This window comes from Varanus komodoensis, unplaced genomic scaffold (genome assembly GCF_004798865.1).
Source record: "Varanus komodoensis strain SLA01 unplaced genomic scaffold, ASM479886v1 scaffold23, whole genome shotgun sequence".
Classification (NCBI taxonomy): Eukaryota; Metazoa; Chordata; class Lepidosauria; order Squamata; family Varanidae; genus Varanus; species Varanus komodoensis.
Genome location: NW_025335627.1, coordinates 13,422,747 through 13,444,891, shown reverse-complemented (window position 1 = coordinate 13,444,891; position 22,145 = coordinate 13,422,747). Strand labels below are relative to the sequence as shown.

The following is a 22,145-nucleotide window of genomic DNA, read 5'->3' as shown; positions in this document are numbered from 1 at the left end:
GGAGGCAAGAAGAAAGAGCATTGGTAGTATTGGCTCCATATGTCTCCACATGATGGCAAGGCAAATACCTTCAAGTTTTCCTCATACATGTGTATTTGTACTGTATCTCTTTTTTGTATTTTGAGAAATAGAAAATTCTCAAAATACAAAAAATACACCCAGAAAGTTTGGCTATTATGTAGTATAGGAATAAAGTCAATAATAATAATTCAATTGACTGACTTCGCTCATCAGCAAAGTCAAAGCCTGGGAATTTTTCATGCAGACTCTTTTCATGAAGACTCTTAGCTTCCCATTAAGCTGCCATCTTTGCATACAGTCTGGGTCAGCGGTAGACGAAGCAGTGTATGGAGATGGGCATGGTTCCAGCCATAACCTATGTTTGATTTATTAACAGAATAGATGTTTGATTTACTTTCCTACATACACATTCCATTGAAATAACTTGTCTTCCCTTGCCCAATATAGGTAACATAGAAACACAGAAACATAGAAACAGAGAGAGTCAGGAGGGGCCTCTTGGCTCATCTAGTCTGACCCTCGACTCCAGCTGAACTAAACATAATACTCCAGCTGTGGGTGCACCAGACTCTTATACAGTGACAGTAATACCGCTCTTAATCTAGAAGCCATACTTCTGGCTATGCCTCCAAGGGTGGCATTCGCCCTCTTGACCTCTTGTCACACTGCTGGCTCATGTTTAGCCTGCAATCAACCAGCACTCTGAGATCCTTTTCACAAATGCTGCTCTCCAACAACTTATCACCTAACCTGTACTTGTAATGCCCATTCCTATGCCCCAAGTGCAATTATCCGCATTGAACGCCATCCTATTGTTCCCAGCCCACTTCTCATAGTCTGTCCAGATCCTTTTGGATCTGGAGTGTAGCCACTGCTCCCATTTTAGTATCATCTGCAAATTTGATCAGCAGACTGGTCACCTCCTCTTCCAGGTCATTGATGAAAAAATTGAACAGGATTGGTCCCAGGACAAAGCCCTGGGGGCCGCTGCCATCCCAATGATTGCCCACTAATAGTTACTTTAATACTGTAAGTGTTATCCTTTTTAGCTCCATCCACCCCTCTTCAACTCCCTTGTACCCTCTCCCAGGAGACTTTCCCCAGTTTGATCTTCAATTTACCAAAGTTGGGCCTTATAAAGTCCTGACTTCTAATACTTGACCTGCCACTCATCCCCATTCCTCTGATCTCAAAGCAAAGGATGGAGTGACCACTTGCATCCAGAGCTCCCCTAATCTGCACCCCATCTACCAGTTCCTCCCTGATGGTCAAGACCAAGTCAAGGATATTTCCCCCCTCGTCCCCTCCCAGACCTTCTGCATGAAAAACTCTATAGTATGTAAAAAGCAATGTGGCCTGGCTGTCACCACCGAGATTCCCAACTAACATCTGGGAAATTGAAATCTCCCATAATTACTGTGTCCTTCCCCCAAGTTATCCTTCAAATCTGGTATGTCAGGGCATCATCCAGGGTCTCAAGTTGACTTGGACAGCGATAACATACCCCCACTGTCAGGTCACTCTCCCTGTTGAAACCCCCTATTTTCACCCAGACTGCCTCTACCGGATCCCCATCTGTGCTGCCTTCTATGTCACTGCATCCTTTCCCTTCCCTGACATATAACGCTATGAGCCCTCCCCTCTCTCCCTTCCTATCCTTTCTAAACAGGTCATACCCTTCTATTCCCAGAAAAGCCTCAAGCTCTTCCTGCTTATTACCCATGTTCCCAGTATTGGTATACATGCATCTCAGCACCTTCCCACAAATCCCTTTCTTTGGGTCCCACAGACTCCTCCTTCCTCCCGTCATCTCTGATACTGGCCCCCTCTTCGTCGGAGTACTGCCAGCCCCTACAGTACATCTAACACCCTGGACCCCAAACCCTGGTCCTCTCCCTTCACTTGTCCCATCAGGACAAGTTTCTGGGGGGCCTGAACCAGGTAAGGAAATGTATGCATGGAAACCTGCTTTCAGGCACATATCACTGGGTTGTACAGCATGTGAAAGCATAATTCTGCTATCACAAATGACATTATGCTATCATTATGCTACATGGGGCTGCCCTTGAAGACGGTCCGGATACTTCAGATGGTGCAAAATAGAGCTGCCAGGTTGCTGACGAGGACTGGGCGTTGTGCTCACATGACTCCAGTCCTCTGTCAGCTCCACTGGCTTTCCATCGAAATCCGGGCCCAATTCAAGGTGCTGGTTATCACCTACAAAGCCCTTAATGGCTTGGGACCTGGTTACCTAAAGGAGCGCCTGCGTTCACATGTGCCCTCCTGCCCCTTGAGATCGGCGGCAGAGGCCCTTCTCCAGGAGCCCTCCATGAAGGACATTAGGAGGGTGAGTACCCGGAGGAGGGCTTTCTCTGCAGTGGCACCCAACTTATGCAACGCGCTCCCCAGAGAGGTCCACCTGGCACCATCGTTATTTGTTTTTCAGCGCCAGGCCAAGACCTTTTTATTTAAACGCTATTTTAACTGTTGATTTTATTTATTGATTTTAGATCTGTCTCCAGTATTTTATGTATTTTGTATAGAAATATATTTTTTTATGTATTGGAAGCCGCCCTGAGGCTTACGCGACTGGGGCAGCATACAAGTTGTCCAAATAAATAAATAGATAAAACAAATTCTGAACAAAGCACAAAGGGAGAATCCAGCAAAAGTTCTATTTGGACAAACCTAATTGATCTTAGGCTTACTAAGTGGACCACTAGCCCTTGTGCAGCAGGGGAAAGCAGCGTTTCACTAGCAATTTTCTCCAATAATAGTAACTTTGATTTAGATGATTTCTTGGACCAAAACTATAGGACCAAAACTATAAGAATACATGCAACTAATTATAATTAATTTATAATTTATCAACACTGCATTTACAGGATGTGAATTGGAATACCTTTCCCCATTCTGCTCTTGTGAAACTGTGTTGTGTAAATACAATTTCTTATGGAATTAAAGATTGACAAGATGCATTTCTGTGCTTTTTCCTTACATATATATTTCAGCTGGATTTGCATTACTTCACAAAGGTCAACCTGCTATAACATCATCTAACTTTTCCTATGCCTTTCTATTATATTAAAAGAGCCAGTCATTTCACAGAAACTCTTCACTTCTCACCCTCATCCCTCCCTCATTGTTTCAATCCCCTTCATTCAGTATGGTGCCTTCAGCACTCATTACACACCCCATGATATCCTTTGTGCAGTTGTCAAGCTCTGTTTTGAACCTGTTTAAGAAATAATTTCACATCTCTAATGTTCAGTACTTTCTTCTACTCAAAGTCCAGTAATGCTGATTTATATCCAATCATTCTTGTACAAAACATTCCTATTGGCATGAATTTGCACCCTTCCCCTGTTAGTTGCCTTTAAGATAATCATATAATGGATCGTATCTCTTCTTCCAGACTTTTTGTTTCTAAATAAACCAATCTCTGAAAGACTCTTTAGATAAGCCCTTTTAGCAAGCCTTTCAAAAACATCAATCTGAAGAAAGAAATTTTTAGAATCAATAGCAAGAGCCTGTCGTGCAGATGGCTCTGATATTTCCTTTGATTTGCTTCTTTCTATCTGGTCTTGGCAATGCTGCCCAGTACTCTGCATCATATTAATTTCAGCAAAAAATAAAATAAAAATAAATAAGAACATCTTTCAAGGGTTTGCATCATCTTCAGGTAAAGGGCCTTTCTTTGCTTTCTGATAATGCTAGTAGAAAAAAATAACTGAAAAACTATTTAAAAAAATTCTGTAAATCAGTGAATTTAATGTTGGCATCGGAAGTTCACAATAATATTGTTATTGAAGTTATATTTTAAGATAAATATTTATAGTCAGGCTTTGAAACCATAAATTATGGGTGAAAGAAATAATTTGAAATAAAGTTTTTGTCTCTGTATATACAAATGTATGTAGTCTCCAGGGTAGTATCGAATACTGCTAGTCTATTTACACTATTGGTGTATCTCTAGTTCAAGCACCTCCAGTGATATAGTAATAGCATAAGCTGTTACAATAGATTCCCACAGAAAACATATTTCACCAGCTTATGCTGTTGGAGCACCACTAGAGGTTGCTTATGCTTTTGATACATTGACAGTCTAAGCAGATCACTGTGTTGCTACTGCCCTGCACGTTTCTGATATGCCAAATCAAATCCATTGAGTGCTGGGTTTTGATTACCCATAGGAATTTAATCTGTTTCATAGAGAACCAGTATGCCTAAACATCACCCCTATTCAGTGTTGTTTGAGGTGGTATCTGACATACCATAGAATTAAATTTTGCACATGCTGATGTGATGCGATGCTAGCGGATATGGATGGCTAAAGTTGTCCAAATGCTAAATCTCACCATGGTGTCAGAAGTCACCAAATGCTGGCTTTTTTCTGAAGCTGCGTATGCTAAGATAGTTATCAGAATAGCCCCTTCAGGTGAAATGTGATTAGTAATTCCTACATGGCAAAGGTAAAGAGGACATGAACTATGGAGGCTCAGAGTTTGTGGATAAACCCAGTGCTTATAAGCTATGGATAATTCTGTCACATCTTCATGCAGGATACAATTGAAGGAAATATGACTTACTTGATACAATGCTACATAAATGGTTGATAAGAAGTAAAAATTAATAATACCTCATTAAAAATATCAAGAATGCTTTCTTCAGCATTTAATTGAAATTATCATCTTATCATAAACTGATGAAATACCATCTGTGTTACAGTGCAATGGGGTTAGAATGTTTATATTCTTCCAGTCCTAGTAACCAAACAACTTTAAATCCTAGTCCCCTCATGCTATCATGTTTTCATATTTATGACCTTGCATGCTTAATATAACAGATTTGTTTCTTTTTATGTATAGATGAGTCAATCAATAAAAACTCAATCAGAACCACAGTTTTATAAATATTAGGAGAATCTTCTCCTTGTGTGGTTTCGAAATTAACACAGCGAAGAAGTATCTTGTGTAACCCAGGCTACAGGGGAGTGGGAGGGGACTAAACAGTGCTCATAAGCTAACATTATACAGATGCTGTCCTCCACTCAGAACCCTATATGCTTGGATAAACATATGGAATCCATGCATGAACACAGCTGAAAGTTGAGCACCAGCAGGCCAGAAAGCTGTGAATTGCTTCTTTATTACTTTCTGCATCCAGGAAGAAGCACTTCCCTTTCTTTCTTCTCCATATTTCCTTGTACCTCTCACTGTTACTCTCCCTTACTCTGTAGTGGGAAAAAGACCCCTTACTTAGCTAGCTGCCCAACAATGAGACTGCTCTACAAACAGAAGAGCAATACACTGAGAAACATTTCGGGCACGGACTTTAAGCTTAAAGTAATTCCTTTCTGTAATTCCTTGCCAAAGCTGTTGAGACAGCAAAGATAGTGCTAAAAGTGGCCTACTAGGCTGTCAGACCACACCCTGCTGTGCAGGGGCACTTGCTGAAATAAAAGTTCAGGGGCCTGATGATCTCTGATGCATTGCTTCACCCTGGATTAACTGCTCTTATTCTTTGTGATCTCTGTACATCACACATGTGGGCTCTGCATGCATGTGTGCAGCTGTTCTGGGAAGATTCCAAAGCTGATTAATTAGTATTCAGTGGGAGGCCGGCCCATAGCCATGCCTAACATGAGACCTGAGTACTTCTTTGGCCCCCATCATGAGGGGTTCAGGAAGTTCCTTATCCACTTATCTTGTGAAGTTGTTTATCTTTTGGCCTTTTCTCAGTCTCCTGTATTATTATTATTATTCCTATCATCTTCTCACTAGAAAAAAGACAGAAAGACAGAAAATTGTATTTCCTTGCCTCTTTTTTCCCTTGCTTCGTCTTCATCGAACAAGCAAAATGGCACTCAAAAACCCCTTTCTGCAATTGTGTGGCGTGTGGTGGTAAACTTCTTGTGCTGCCTTTGTCAAGGAGAATCTCATGTCACCAATTCCTGCTACCATTGCCAGGCTTTCACCAAGCAGGTGGGAAAACTTTGAGCAGACTGCCTAAAAGCCAGATTGTAGAGCTGTGCCCTTCATGAGGAGAACACTCAAACGTCCACCTCCAGTGTTCCTATTTCTGCTAATACAGATGAAAACGTAGTCCCTCTCCCGTCAAAAGTATCTACGATGGGGAAGCCAAAAACAAGAAAAAAGGAATAAGGTTCCAAAATTGCTCACCCTTACTAAGGAGAATGAGAGCGATAAATACACGCAAAAGTGCACAGATCTCCTGCCTACTGCTTGCCTCCTGTGTACTGAAGACACAGTGCTGACACAAGACCTGAGCCACCCTTCTGCACCAACACCAAAATTGATACAGGAACTTCATTCTCAGCCTCCGAAAAGTACTTCAGTCTCAGAAGGTGAAATCCACAGCCCATCCCATGCAGTCATACTACAACCAGACCTGGTCTCAGTACAAAGACATGTTTAGAAACATAGAAACAGAGCGAGTCCGAAGGGGCCTCCAGGGACCTCTAGTCTGACCCCCGGCTCCAGTTGACTCTGCTCATGACATGCCTACCATGTGCATGACCAACCTATCCTTGAATACCCTCACTAAAGGGGCTTCAACCACCTCCTCTGGAAGCCCATTCCATACCCTTGGGGTCCTTACTCTCAGGAAATACTTCCTGGCATCCACCCTAAATCTTGGTTCCCTGAGCTTTGCTCCATTGGAACACTTCCTGCCCTCCTCCACAGGGGAAAACAGATCTCTACCTAGCTGTGCGAGGCACCCCCTCATTTACATATATGTCACCAACAGATTGCCTTGGGGCTGAAAGGCTGAAAAGACCCAGTTCCCTCAGTATTGCCTCATACGACTTTCTCTGCAATCCAACCACCATCCTTGTTGCCCTACACTGCACCAATTCCAACCTGGCTATATCCTTCCTGTAATGCGGAGCCCAAAACTGAACATAATACTCCAGTTGTGCGTGCAGCAGAGTCATGTAGAGTGCCAGTAATACCTCTCTCGATCTAGAAGCTATGCCTCTGGCTATGCAACAAAGGGTGGTGTTGACTGCCACGTTACACTGCTGACTCACGTTTAGCCTGCAGTCAAACAGTACCCTGAGATCCTTTTGACAAGTGCTACTCTCTAGCCATGTGTCCCCTAACTTGTACTTATGACACCCATTCCTATGCCCCAAGTGCAAGACCTTGCACTTATTTACATTGAACACCATTCTGTTGTCCCCCACCTGCATCCATGGTCTGTCCAGATCCTTCTGGATCTGGGGTACCTGCTCCTCAGTTGTGACCACTGTGTTTTAGTATTGTCTGCAAATTTGATCAGCAGACTTGTCACCCCCTCTTGCAGGTCATTGATGAAAAGATTGAACAGGATTGGTCCCAGGACAGAGCTATGGGGGACCCCGCCCATCACCGGCTACCATCCCGATGATTCCCCCTTCATAGTTACCCTCTGCTTTCTGCCTGTCAACCATGCCCTAATCCATTGGACAGTGCATTGGTCTATCCAAAAACTCCTGTATTTCTCAACCAGGATATCATGCAGCACTTTGTCAGACGTCTTGATGAAAGCCAGGTAAATGGAGGAGCTCATTGGAGCTCAAATGGATCTGATCAATACTCTTCTCAGCCTGGCCCTAGTTTTGCTTCTTCTGCCCTCTGGGCTTCCTACATATCCTAGCTCTATCCAGTGAAGAACCACCTCACCCTAACTTGCCTAACCACCAATCAGACTTCATCAAGCATCACCCCAAATGTGAACACTATGCGTGTATCTCAGCTATATCTTCTCTGGACCAATGCTCTGATATAGCACCTAATGCACTGGTACCAATGCGCAATTTTCACTGCAGTTTGGAAGACTCCAGTGTTTTTTCTGCTCAAGTCCTCCATATGGCACATAGCCTTGGATTCAACCCCAGACAAGAGCCTACCAGAGCAAAAGACCCAGATTTTGAGGCGGTCAGTGCCAAGATAGCAGGACTGGTCACTATTCCACTCCTACCCACTCTCCTTGATGTCATGAGTTGAAATCTCTAGCATCAGCAGCCCCTCCACCTTGTCAACTCAAAAACATGTATTGAGTCCAGGAGGAAGATGCCAACTTTCTGTTTCAACATCCTTGACCTAATTCCATAATTGGCAAGTCCTCTCAAAGCCATTCTAGGAGACAACATTCCACTTGGTCTGACAAGAAGACAGACGCCTTGATGCAGTGGGCCACCATTTTTATTCTTCCACAGTCCTTTCCATTAGGATAGTGAATTATCAAGCCACCGTGGCTAGACATCATCTCATGCTATGGAAAAGAATAGCACCCCTTTGCTCTTTTCTCCCCAAAGGTGCCCAAGACTTGACCAGTGAGGCTACATTGCCTGCCTTTTACCTAAACAATTGATCCACTTCATCAGAGCTTGACTTGGTTCCATTTCTGCAAAGCCCTTTCTATCCCAGGACAGAATATCTGCTTTGATCAAAGAGGTCACTTCCCTCATCAATGCTCATTCAGGGACTGCCAGGAAGATCCAGCACATTCTCAGTCTAATGTCTGCATCAATTCCAGTTGTCCCTCTGGCTCAACTACACATGAGACCTCTCCAGCTCTGGTTTCTAACATTATATACCAAGATCAAGCTTCATTCCACCAGACTGCTCATCCCTACTCAAATTCACATTTCTGTCTGTTGGTGGATAGACAAGACCAACACCTCCATCAGAGTCCCACTCTCCCCACAAGACCCCCATCTCACCTGAACCACAGCCACCGTCCTTCTCAGTAGGAGAACCCACTGTGGTTGTTCTACCATCCAAGCCAGATGGAGTCCTCACAAGGCTTCACATCACATCAACTTTTTAAAGTTCCTGGCTGTAAAGAAAGCCACTGTTTCCTTCCAAGCCATCATCCTGTACTGTCACATATGGCTCATTATAGAAAACATGACAGTGGTTGCCTATATAAACAAACAAGGTGGAACCAGGTCAAGCCACCTTGCCTCTCTTGCCACCAACATTCGGCATGGGTGTACCACACAACATGCCACGCTAGTCACTATTCATGTTGCAGGTCCCAACAGTGTCCTAGCAGATTCTTTAAGCAGAACCTTCACCCAGTGTTACAAATGGGAGCTCCACCCTTCTTTGATTCAATCCCTGTGGGTCCGATGGGGTGTCTTCCGATTGGACCTGTTTGCTACCAAACACAACACCGTCTGCAACCATTTCTGCTTGAGAATGGGCATAGGCACTCAGTCGTTGGGGGATGACTTTCTCCTGTCCTGCTACAGGAATCTATTTTTCCTCTTCCCGCCATTTCCCCTAATGCCAAAAGTCCTCACAAAGAGGACGCCATCCTTATAACATCCTGCTAGCCAGGCAACACTGGTTCCCCCATCTGCTAGGCCTGTCCAACAGGAACTTCCTTCATCTCACAACCTGTCCAGATCTTATCTGTCAAGATCAGGGAATAGTTCTCCATCCCCACCTAAACATCCTCAAACTCAATGCATGGATAATTCCTCCAGATCCCCATCACTAACGGACATGCCCTTTGACTTACGGGAGACTTTCAATGCCTCCCTCAAGGCTTCCACTTGCAAAACATACAACACTAAGTGGACAACATTCTCTACATTTGAATGACAGCATGGCTTCTCTCCACCTACAGTTCTTACCTGTTTGTGTCTATAAAAATGAGTTCTCACCTGTCCGTGTCTATACGGCTGCTAGTTCAGCTTTCCATGCTCTGATTCAGGGCTGATCGACTTTTTATCATCCTTTAATTTGAAAATTCCTCAAGGACATCTTTAATCTAGCCCCACCTGTCAACCTCCTCTGTCCTGGAGCCTCTCCATTGTCTTTCACTCTCTCACCAAACCTCTGTTTGAACCTATGGCCTCAGCAGACCTGTGTCTCCTCTCTTGTAAAACCTCCTTTTTGATAGCCATTACCTCTGCTCATCAAGCCACTGAACTCTTTAAATTGACCCTCCTTATATCACCTTTCATAAGGACAAGGTTGTACTTTGCCCTGACCCTATTTTCCTGCCTAAAGTTATCTCTTCTTTCCACATGAATGAGACCATTGTCCTACTGGTGTTCTTTCAAAACCCATCTAACCTCATAGAGCTGGCTCTCCATTCTCTAGATGTCCGTAGGGCATTAGCTTTCTACAAATCCAGAACTCAATCCTTCCGACAATCAGAGACTTTTCATTGTGTGTGGCGGCCTGAACTGGGGAACACCTATTTCCCCACAAAGGCTCTCTAAATGGATACTCCACAGTATATCTCTGGCCTATGAACTCTCTGGTCTCCATCTGTCTTGCTGCATTAGAGCATATTTACCAGAGCTAGTTCAACCTCTACAGCTCAGTATGTGGGAGTGTTTCTCACTGACCTCTGTAGAGCGGCAACATGGTAAAATTCCTTGACCTTCATTGTCCATTATTGTCTCAATGTTCGAACTAGAGAGGACCACACATTCGGCTGACCTGTCCTCTCTACTCCACTGAATGACACTACCCTCCTTCATGAGGTAAGCTTGCCAGTCACGCACATGTGGGATGCACAGAGACTGCAAAGAATAAAGGCAGATTGCTTAACTGTTGTTCTTTGAGTGGTCATCTGTGCATTCACACATACCCAACCACCATCCCCACTGGTGTCTTGTACACATATTTGACATGGCGTTGACATATCTCTGATTCAGGCATTACTTCTATGGTTGTCTCACACTCAGAACTGAGGTCTTGGCAGGTCCCCCACCTTTACGCTAGGGATGTCTATGGGCCACATAATTAATTTGCTTTGGAATCTTCCTGAAACAGCACCCCACATGCACACAGAGCCTGCATGTGTGAATGCACAGATGACCACTCAAAGAACAACAGTTACAGGTAAGGAAACCTGCCTTTTTGCCATGCTTCACTTCCTGCTCCTCCCCTCCCCAATCTTTCTGAAATCAAATGCTTTTGTCTTCCCTGACTATACATCCCTTTCTACACAAAAGGGTGTCCTCTGGAGACAGGGCCTTTGAAAGATGCTCCCATTGAACGAGACTTTAGAAAATACACAGACTTGTGCTCTTTTCCTTCTCCTGTGGGTCTGAGCTCCACATCTTCTTGGTACCTAGCAAAAAGATATTCCTGGAAGACAAGTCTCAAAACTACCCCATATGGGGCAGGAGCACCCAGCGGATCAGCCTGGCTCCTACCCCAAAGACGTTCTCTGGGACAGGAGCTGGAAAGGCCCAGGATGTATCTGAGACTGCAGCAAATGCAGGAAACTGTCAGCCATGTTCTCTGGCTAGCCACTTAGCAAGAGCAGCAACCACCATGGTTGCCAAGCAGCTCACTTGTCCTAAGATTTTTGTGATGACTTCAGGTGACACAACAAGCAAACCTGGTAGGGAGAAACCCTAAAACAGATGGTTGTGTCTGATCATGGTTGACAACCATGAGAAATCACAACGGTTAATCACAACTGCATTTGGGCAACATGACAAACAACCTTTTAAAAAATTGTTGCTTGTGCTGTGCAGACTTTGTCAGTACTAAGTTCTGCTGAGGTCATTGGGTATAGGTATGCCTAATTCTCTGTGGATAAATGCAGCAGCTGATCTCAAGGGGGAAGGGTCTAATCCAATCCATAAACACCCAGTGTTTAGCCTATACATAAACTGCCTGAGCATAATGGAGTTTTTAGACTGGTGTTACCTTGCATTCTGGAAAGTACATATAAAACCTTGGTGAAACTATTTTCAATGCCTTTTTTACATGTTTTCATTTCATTTTTACATTTAATGTGTATGTGTATGTAAGAAAGTTCATCTACTAATAAGTTAAAATTATAATTGCAAACAAAAGCTAAGATTGTTTTTCCTACAGAGATTTAAAAACATGAATACAAATCTTTTGTAAACATTAATGTAATCAGAATATTTGCTTGTATAACATCATTTATATATTTTAATTATGTCATATTTACTTTCAGCACAGAATTTAGATGAAGGTTTATACAGAAGCTTAGTATTGACTGTACAGAATATGAGTTTTTTTGGCCCACTTTTGATTATGAATTTCTGGATGTAAATAGCTATAATTTATTTTCACTTTATATTGGTCATACAGTAATGTGAAAACCTTTGGTTTGATCCAGCAGAAAGCTTCATGTATACTTTAGTTTGCAAACCTAAAGGAACACTGAACTCTGTCACACTTACTTCTGAGTATAGATGGTTCAGCTTGTACTGTGAAAGTTATTAAGAGCAGAAATAGGCAAAGGAAATGACGAGGCCTGGCCACTTGCACTGCCACCCACCCCCAGGAGAAGAAACGGGGAGCAGGGTTATTCCACTAGCCTGGCTTACGTACTATTTGCACCTCTTTCTTCCCGGTGTCCCTTTCCTTAAGTATTTCTTTTTAAATTGCAAACCAGCAGTCAGGGACTGCATTTTTTGCTGATTGATTGAAAGTCACTGTGGGAGCTTTTTTTTGGCTGGAATGTGGGATAAAAATATTTCAAATAAATAAGTCAATTCATTTGTCTTTTCTTGTCTTTTTGTTTCTTTTGAAGTCAGGCAGACTCAAAGCTTATATGCAATTTTACTAAGTTCGTATCTGGAACAGGCCCAGAATTCTTAATGCTGTCTTGGAATCTTTTTGAGGGATAAAGTGCCGAATATCTGTGTGGAGATGAATCGAACACTTTCTCTTTTCTTCATGCAAATGTTCCCTTACAAAACCGAGTACTTCCTTCAGATAATTACTGCATCCAGCTCAGCTTCACACAGTACTTCATAAAATGATTGCCCTGATTCCTACAGGCTTTGGGATATTGAATGATAGGCCTTTGGCTTTTCTGCTTGTTAGATTAACATCAGAAAGCAGAATTTGCATCTGGCCAATCCGGCCCTTAGTCACTGAATCAGCAAATGGAGCTAAAGTTGAATAATAATGGGAAGACTTGCTTCCAAGTACTCCAGGACACACAATATTTCATGTAGTATGCGGCTCACAGGAGCAAAATCAGAAAAGCCATTAAAAACTGAATGCATCATATTCATCATGTCAGTAGAGGTTATCGTTATATATCCCAAAGTATTTATGATTTTCAGACTATAAATGTGGCATTTACACTTGAACTGAGAATGTTACTGACACTGTTTTGAATGTTGGAAGTGTACATGTTTTTCTTTCTTTAGTTCAGATCTATATTTCTAACATTGCATAAAATAGATTACCAATATAAAATGCCTTAATATATAATCATACCAAAATTATCGATACCTGCTCTTTTTGTTAACTCTCTACCCTTTCATTCTTTCTAAATAGCATTACTGGCTTGCCAGCACCTTCCCAACATATTGTGTGTATCTAAACCTTTATATTTGCTTTCACTGAATTTATCTGCTTTCTTCTATGATCCCATCGTTTTGGATGTTTCAGCATATTGCTTACCATTCTTAGCATTTCTTTCTGGTTTTGTGTCTGCTACATATATGACTTGGACAGTTGTAATAGATATTTTTCAATTACCCATACAAGAAAACAGATTAAAATGGGATGGAAAGAGGAGAAAATAGAGAGGAAATGAAACACACCTCTTTGTTGCTATTGACCATTTTCCTGAAAGCTATATTTCTCCAGACAGTATCACATTGAACAATGCCATTGCATAGGTACCATCTATCTGTAATGTAGTATTATGACTTCTACTGTTCTGTAAGCATGGAGGTTAAAGGCGGGACCCATTGGCCCTGTATTCTTTCCTTAAGAATAGTAGGAACTCAGCCTTGCTAGCAAACAAATTTGCTTAGCCTGCAGATGCTTTGTCTTCAGATGTTTCCATTCCTTGGTGTTTACAAGGCTTAAGTTCTCAATTTTAACAAGATAGCTAGAAAGCAGAGAGTGTGATGGATACAAGAGCATATAAGAGCACATGTAATGCATAGTCAGGTTTGAAAATATTATTTTTATGATACGTTAAGCCCAAGTCTCCAGACCATCCAAGAACACTGCCTTCCCTGATTAACAAGAGTCAGATATACACCCCTGTTATATGCCTTGGGATTTTAAAGCATTACATTAATGTTGCCACTTCTTTTCTTCATTCTACTACTGCTTATTCCCTAAACCAATTAAATTGCAAACAGGAGAATTTAAAATCTTTAGCTTTGATAACAAGCAGCAAAGCAAGCAAGGCCTGGGATGGGATGGTGCTGAAATATGATTGCTTAATGTGCACATATTAACAGAAATAATTGGATTGCTAAAAATCTGACAAGAGGTAAATCTTTATAAGCTTTACCTCTCATCAGCCATTAAATCAATGGATGTTGTGCACTTGTAAGTTCCTAAGTACTCCACTTTTCAGTAATGATTGTTTGTTAATTTTCAAATTAAAATTGGTTGCTATTATTCCTTGGAACAAAGCCATACAATCCTCCTGTTAATAATTGTTATAAAATGAATGGTGAAGGGGTATTAGAAATTTAGACTGCATTACAATTGGAAGGGTTCATGATTTCCCACATCCTTGGATAGTATTGGTTGTGTAGCTACCATACTTTCATGTTCATAATTGCTTAGTTTTTTTTTTCTGGAGAGAAAGAGAGAGAGATTGAAAAAAATAGATTCTATCCTATGTATATTTTGGATCTGGCATCCGGGTCTTGGTGCTACTGGTTAATTAAACCTTGGTTCTGAAGCTCCTTCCAAGTTCTGAGTGGTAGCTCCTATTGCTAGGAGTGAAGATTTTAAAATGCCATTTCCCTCAAAACAGTAATTAAACAATATTCAGTAGAGCTATGGACATTTCTGAATAAATGTGGTTTTAACACAATAAATTCTCCTTAACCACAACAATGCGGAATGGTTTTGCTTTGTTTTGTGTATTGGGGCTGTGCAGTTTCTTTCACTGAAAAAGGCTAGAGCCGGTAATTTGGGAGCCTGTGGTATGGGTGTGTCATTACTGAAAGTTTTTGTTTCCTTTTCATCTCTTAGGTTCGGTGAAATTACTGAAGTTAATGGAAAGGCTTACGGAAGGATTCCGTAAGGATTCTGTTCTCTACACACATAGTCAATCATTTCTACTTACCAGTCATACTAAAATATTTCTATAAAACCCAAAGAACATTTGCAGCATTTGGTAATGCAGTAAGCATACACCCTGGCTAATTAATCAATATTGAAACCAACTATGTATGTTTGGCTGGAAGGACTTGTCTAGAAGTGGTATCTTAATCAAAGAATATACCAATCAAAGTATAGCTACTGGATCAGAAAAACATCGGTAAAAGCAAATTAAATGTGAAAATATGAACAATAAGACAAAGTATAGCAGCCAGACACACAATATCTCCCCAAAATCAAAGAATAAAAAGAACAAGACATAAACACAGAGAAAACCTCCATCATAAGAGTCTGGTGTAACAAAATGTCTATGACCAAACAGGTTTTACACACTAATTGCTGCTGGTGAGGGAAATTCCATACAGATTGAAATCTCAAGTAGCCAGGCCTCAGTAAGTAAAATTTTCTTCTAACGTGAAAGCAACTAAAGTATTATTTTATATGCCCCATGAAATATATCATTAAAAATAAAATTAGGAGTAAAATTTTCAAAGGCCTGGGAAAATTAAAAAAGTATTTTCTTGGCTCTGCGAAGTCAGTGAAGAAGACACCAGACAAAACCCTAGGGAGGAAATTTGGTAATTTGGAAAAGTCTTAGTTACAAGTAGTCACTCATCAAAGCTTAGTATGTGGGAGAGCTTAGGACAGAGCCTCAGATAATGGTCTCAGAGCTTGGGCAGAGACCAATGTGAAGAAGTGGGCCTTTAGATACCTTCATCTGTATTTCTGCTGACAAAAATTATCTTGCAGGGTGATCCAGGCAGTTTGCATACCAAAACCAGGCCTCAAGTATGATTGTAGGTGATTTAGAAAATATAGCCTTCTGTAGTCTACACATCCTCAACACGTATTTCCATTGGCCTTTTAGACAGCAGTTGCTGGGGAAGCTTAGGCTGATTTTGCTTTTGATGCCAAAGCTGCCCTGCTGCCTGGCTTCAGCGCACCCTTACGGTGCACCCTAGTCAAGGCCTACTTAGAACCAAAGTAAGTGAGCCAACTGTTTGTGCATGAATGCTCTGCATTAAAGGGAAAAAAGGCACACACAGGTCTAGACACATGAAGGAATTTGAATAGGGCCACTGCACTGAGGGAGCAAATTAAGGCTTCCCCCACATGCTGCTTCGCCAGGCTAAATTTCTCTCCCCTGACATTGCTCTTTACCTAGGAACCAATGTGGGACCTTGTGCTTTCAAATAGTTTGGGTGGGGGCTGAAGAGAGACAGTTCAGAATGTGAAAATGTTCCTGCAGGACATCAGCCTTGACCCAATTAATGCACCCACACAGCTGCTTTTAAATTTTAAAAGGTCATCTAGTTTGGTTTATCACTAATGTAATAAACCTGTCTCTGGGTTGCACCATGTAAGAATAAAGATGAAACTAAAAATGTTGCATATAGAAAAATCATGGAAAGTGGAGCCATTCTGCCATGTTACCTTTTCTGTACAGGAGTTACTTAAATTATTAGTTTTGTTCATCAATATATAATGGGGAGTTGTGTGACCCCTCCACCTGTAATTTGAAGTGGTGTGCCATAAATAGAAATTTGCCTTCTCTGATCACAGTTTCTATAGAGTAGCTGCTAACATATCCTAAACTCTGGGAACAAACATATTTTCATTTGGCTTCTATCTGCTGGTGGTTATGTCTCTGTGTGCATGCAACCCTTATATTGGCCATCTGCAGTATTTCTGAAGGATTAGCTAAAATACCTTCCCTCACCTCCTGTAAGTACATTCTGAAGTTCATGCCCTCACTTATTGGTAAATACAACAGATGTTCTTTCAGAGTGATGTTTATTTACAGTGCTTTCTCTATTATACCAAATAAATTATTAACACAAAAATAATTGAATATTGAATACACCTTGCCAAGGCAACAATCTTTCATCAAGTCTGTCACGTAAGATGCTGCAAGTGCGCTTTCTAATTAGCAAAGTGGACCTAGTAGATTAAATATATCAAGCTGTTGAGAATCATGATCTATGCTTGCTCTACTTGTGCCAAAATGCAGTAGCCAATTCAAAAATATTCTCCATGTAGTTTATATGCAGGAAGGTGCAGGAAGAGTTACACTGATTCTGGTCCGTGGCTCAGCTCCCGTCCCTCCCCCTCCCTGTCACTAAATTTAGGTGGGAAAAGTGGCAGTCTAGATAAAATGCAGGGTGCAAGGTGGGCACTGAGGAAGACCGCTACCACTGCACCCTGTGCTTTGTATTGGATGCTCCAGGTTGAGGGGCTTGCAAACACCTGCCACAGGGGTGGTGAGATTGCATTAGGTAAGTGGGAACACTTCACTGTCTTTTCAAAAGTAGATTTGAAGATCTTTTTAAAAAATGGTGCACAACATTTCACAAGGAAAATTCTCATCAAGATGCTTAATATGCTTATGAAATAGACATGTATATAGATATGAGGCCTGTAAATCTTATCAGGAGACTGATTCTTCTGGATTCCCAGGACCTGATCAAGTTATGTGTTTCTGAGTCACATTCACAACTTGAGATCCTTTTACATGGGGAGATCCAAGACTGAAAGTGGATCCCCCATTCATGCAGAGTATGTTCCATCATTGCACTCAGGACCCTTCTTGCCAGCTTTGATCTCTATTAATTCCCTAACAAACCCATTCTATGTGCAAACCCACAGATTGTAAAGAAGCAAGAGGAAGAAAGCTTAGGTGATGACATTTGTTTATTTTATATACCAGGGGTGGCCAGACATTCTCAACAGAACTGCCACATATGGTAAATGTCAGATGTTTGAGAGTTGCAAGACATGAACAAATATTTATGTATCTTTTATGATACTGCTCCAGTTATCAGGCTAGTTACTGAGGTCAATTAGCTCTGTTAGGTGTTAATTTGTAAGGCTTGCACAATGCTTTGACTTAACAAACCTCATTAATATTTAACCCATTCAACCCTTTTCTTTCTACTCTTGCATGCCTCTTGCAAACTGCCTGATTCCCCAACTGATTAGTCACCGTGGTCATGACTAATAGATTATATAGACAGAATTCACCTTCATAGTCCCTTTAGGGGGTTACCTACAAGCTGCATGTATTTCCTGTATGCTTGAATAAACTGTATTTTTATTGTACACACCCAGTGTACCTGCATTCAGTGTTTTTTGACAACTACAACTCCCATCAATCACAGCCAGCATGAACAATGGATGAGATTATACAAGCTGTAATCCAATAACACTTGGAGGGCTGCAGTGTGGGAAAAACAGGTTGAAAGCATAATATTATGAAAGTTTCAAAAGGAAAAAAAGCCCAACAATGGCCAGCAGAATGCTGGGAGTTGTAGAACATTTTTCTGTTGAACATGCATAAGTTTGCTCCTTTAAACATAGAAACGTGGCACCACCAGCATCCCTACAGCCATCACCATCATTTCATGCCATGCTTGCAAGCAGGCTTACTATTACACTGGGCGTTGGGTGGTTCCCGTGGTTTAGGACTGTGGCTGTATTCCAAAGAGACAGCATTTCCTGCAGTGGCTGGCATGGAAGGCGGAGCAAGGAGATTCATGTGCACCATGTTGATGCTGCCTTCCAAGCCCAACACCACTGTGTGGTGCATGGTGAGGATGCAATCCTTCCCCTCTGCAAGCCACAAAATGCACTCAAAGTGCCACATGCAGCTCATGAGCCATGGTTTTGCCATCCTTGTTATATATACTTCGCATATTAAAGTAATAAAAGAAACTCTAATCTAGGACAGTTTCGGGCTTCTGAACTGGGTAAGGTGTTACTGAGAGGCACTATAAGATTAGACACTGCAAGAAAGTACCATGTAAGTGCATCCACAGCCACCCAGGTTACTTGCAGGTTATTCTTTTTTTTATAATACATTTTATTAAAATTTTAAACTAACACTAAAAACATCAATCATCAAATACATCAGATGTACTGGGTCAGCCCCCCACTCATATTTTTTTAACATTCCATAGTCATATTTAAATCCATTTATGATAGTTTTAAAACATATTTAAATCTAAACCAGGTCCTGTTTCTCTAGCCAATAATAAAAAGAGTCCCAGGTTTGATAGAAGTCAGTATCTTCTTTCTCCTTCAGTGATATAGTCAATCTATCCATTTCTGCACAGTCCTGAATCTTTTTAAAAATCAGTTCATCGGTGGGTAGTTCCTCACTTTTCCAGTGTTGAGCGAATACAATCCTCGCTGCAGTGATTACATGTAAAATCAAATACATTTCTTGTTTGCTACTGTCTTCTGGTATGATGCCCAATAAAAAAACTTCAGGTTTAAAAGCTAGGGGTTTCTGTAACATTTCCTCAAGCCATTTATGCATTTTACTCCAATACTTTTTCACATTGTTGCAAGTCCACCACATATGATAAAAAGTACCCAATTTATACTTACATTTCCAACATCTATTTGACATATTTGGAAACATCTTAGCTAATCGATTTGGCGACAGATACCATCTATAACACATTTTATATAAGTTTTCTTTATACGAAGTTGCTAATGTTACCTTAATATTTCTCTCCCACAGCTTTTGCCACTTTTCTAATTCACTATTATAACCAAAATTTTGTGCCCATGTTATCATAGTTTCCTTTACCTGTTCATCTTCCATTTCCCTGTCAAGTAAAAACTCATATCATCTTTTAATCGTTTTCTCATCTGATTTGAGCATCACTTGATCAAACGCTGTTAATTCCTTATAAAAACCTCACGCTTTACAATCTTTAGCATATCTCGATTGTATCTGCACCTTGTGCCACCAAGAAATATTAGATCCCTGTTCTTGTGTTTCTTGATCTAATTTCAGGCCTCCATCCTTATCTAAAATATCATATCTTATAATCCCTTCAAAATTCAATGCATTTGGATACACAAAAGCTTCCATGGGTGAAAGCCATCTTGGTAGTTTATTATACAATTTTAGCTTTAACTTTTCCCACACCAACATTAATAATTTTCTAATATAGTGACTTAAAAAAGAGCCATGTGACTTAGCCTTCTCATACTACATATAAGCATGCCAACCCATTTGTAAATCATGTCCTTCAAAATACAAAATTCTCTTATTTCTTAGAGTTATCCATTCTTTTAACCAAGTTAAAACAGACGCTTGATAATACGACATCCAATCAGGGAGACGAAAACCCCCATTCTCTTTCGTCTCCTGAAGTATTTTTAGTTTGATCCTTGCTTTCTTCTTTCTCCATATAAATCCTGAGATTTGAAAATTCAGATCATCAAAAAATTTTCTATCAATTTTTATGGGAATCTTTTGAAATAAAAACAAAAGCTTTGGTAGTATATTCATTTGAACAAGTGTTATTCTTCCCATCAAAGATAATTGCAAATTAGCCCATTTTCCCAGATCGCCCTTAATATCCTTCAATAGTTTATCGTAATTGTCTTCTTTCAGGGTAGTACACTTAGCTGTAAGATAGATTCCCAAATACTTAACCTTTTTAACAATCTGCAAATCTTGTTCCTGCAGCCTTTTTCTCTGGTCTTATGTAAAATTTTTAACTAACAATTTCATCTTTTCTTTATTTATTTTCATCCCCATAATCTCACCATATTCTTCAATCCCTTGTATGAGTTTAGGCATTGTTATAAAGGGTTCCTCCATTATGAAAACTAGATCATCTGCAAATGCTTGCAGTTTATAACTTTCATCTCTAATTCTAGTACCTTTAATGTCTGCGTCATCCCTGATATTTCTATTCAACACCTCTAAAATCAGAGTAAACAACAGAGGTGACAGTGGGCATCCGTGTCTTGTACCCTTTTGTATCTCTATAATCCTTGTGAATTCTCCATTAATTAAAATCCTAGCCGACTGCTTTTGATAAATGCTTGATATCGCATTCATAAACTTTTTACCAAACTCCATTTGGTCCATCTGTTGCTTCATAAATTGCCAATTAACATTATCAAAGGCTTTCTGAGCATCCATAAATAATAAAGCCATTGGTTTTTCCGTGCGCATCTCATAATATTCTAGGATATCCAAGATAGTTCTCAAATTATTCTTCATTTGTCTTTTAGGCAAAAAACCATTTTGGTCTGGATGAATAAAGTCTGTTAAAAACTTCTTTAACCTTTCTGCCATTATAGAGGCAAAAATTTTGTAATCCACATTTAATAATGATATAGGTCTATAGTTTTGAATCTGTGTTAAGTCCATATCCTTTTTTGGTATTAGTGTAATATTTGCCTCTGTCCAAGTATTTGGTATTTTAGCATTTAACAGTGCTTCATTACATATATCTTTAAGAAATGTAGCAAAAACTCCTTCAAAGGATTTATAAAATTCAGCTGGCAGCCCATCCGGGCCAGGAGTTTTATCATTCTTTTGCCGCATAATTGCCTCTTTTACTTCCATAGTTGTTACTTCTTGGTTCAATAATTTTTGATATTTCTCCGGTAGTTTTGGTAAGTCTCCATTTTGGATGTATTCTTTTCCTTTCTCAGTTGAAATCTCATCCTTCTGGTATAACTGTGTAAATAAATCTTCTGCTATTTTCTTAATTTGTATACTTTGAACTTGTAGTCGTCCTTCTCCATCCTTCAATTTAGAAATCAGTCTCTTCTCTCTCTCTTTCTTTACTTTAAAGGCTAACCATTTCCCTGGTTTATTAGCATTTTCAAAGAAATTCTTTTTGGCCAATTTCATTTGCATAGTAAGTTGATTTGTGTCCAAGAGATTCAATTTATGCTTTAAGATACTCATTTGGACCTTGATATTTTTTTGGATGGATCTTCCTGCAGTTCTTGTTCCTGTTTCATCAGTTCCTCTACTATTTTTGCTCGTTCGTGCTTTTTCTTTTTATTTATTTTTGCTGAGTATGTTATTATCAATCCCCTGACATAGGCTTTAGTTGTATCCCAGACATTTTGTAAAGAAGTTTCTTCTGCTTTATTTATTTGAAAGAATACTTGCATTTCCTTATTTATCTCTTCTGTAAATTGTAGACCTATGTCTATTTGAATAAAAAGAATATTTAGCAGAGGTGGGATCTT

The 22,145-nt window shown here is 40.4% G+C and overlaps 1 protein-coding gene across 2 annotated transcripts in view; it reads left to right on the top strand.

The window, feature by feature from the left end:
* The window catches only part of SPAG16 (sperm associated antigen 16), a 584,427-nt gene that overhangs the window by 463,879 nt on the left and 98,403 nt on the right, over nucleotides 1-22,145 (top strand). The window contains exon 15 of one of the 2 annotated variants that reach the window (XM_044432016.1): nucleotides 15,003-15,050. The exons of the other annotated variant lie outside the window; for it this stretch is intronic. Within the exon in view, the coding sequence (XP_044287951.1) occupies nucleotides 15,003-15,050 (48 nt within the window). The remainder of the gene's footprint in view (nucleotides 1-15,002; nucleotides 15,051-22,145) is intronic. 2 annotated transcript variants of the gene reach the window in all.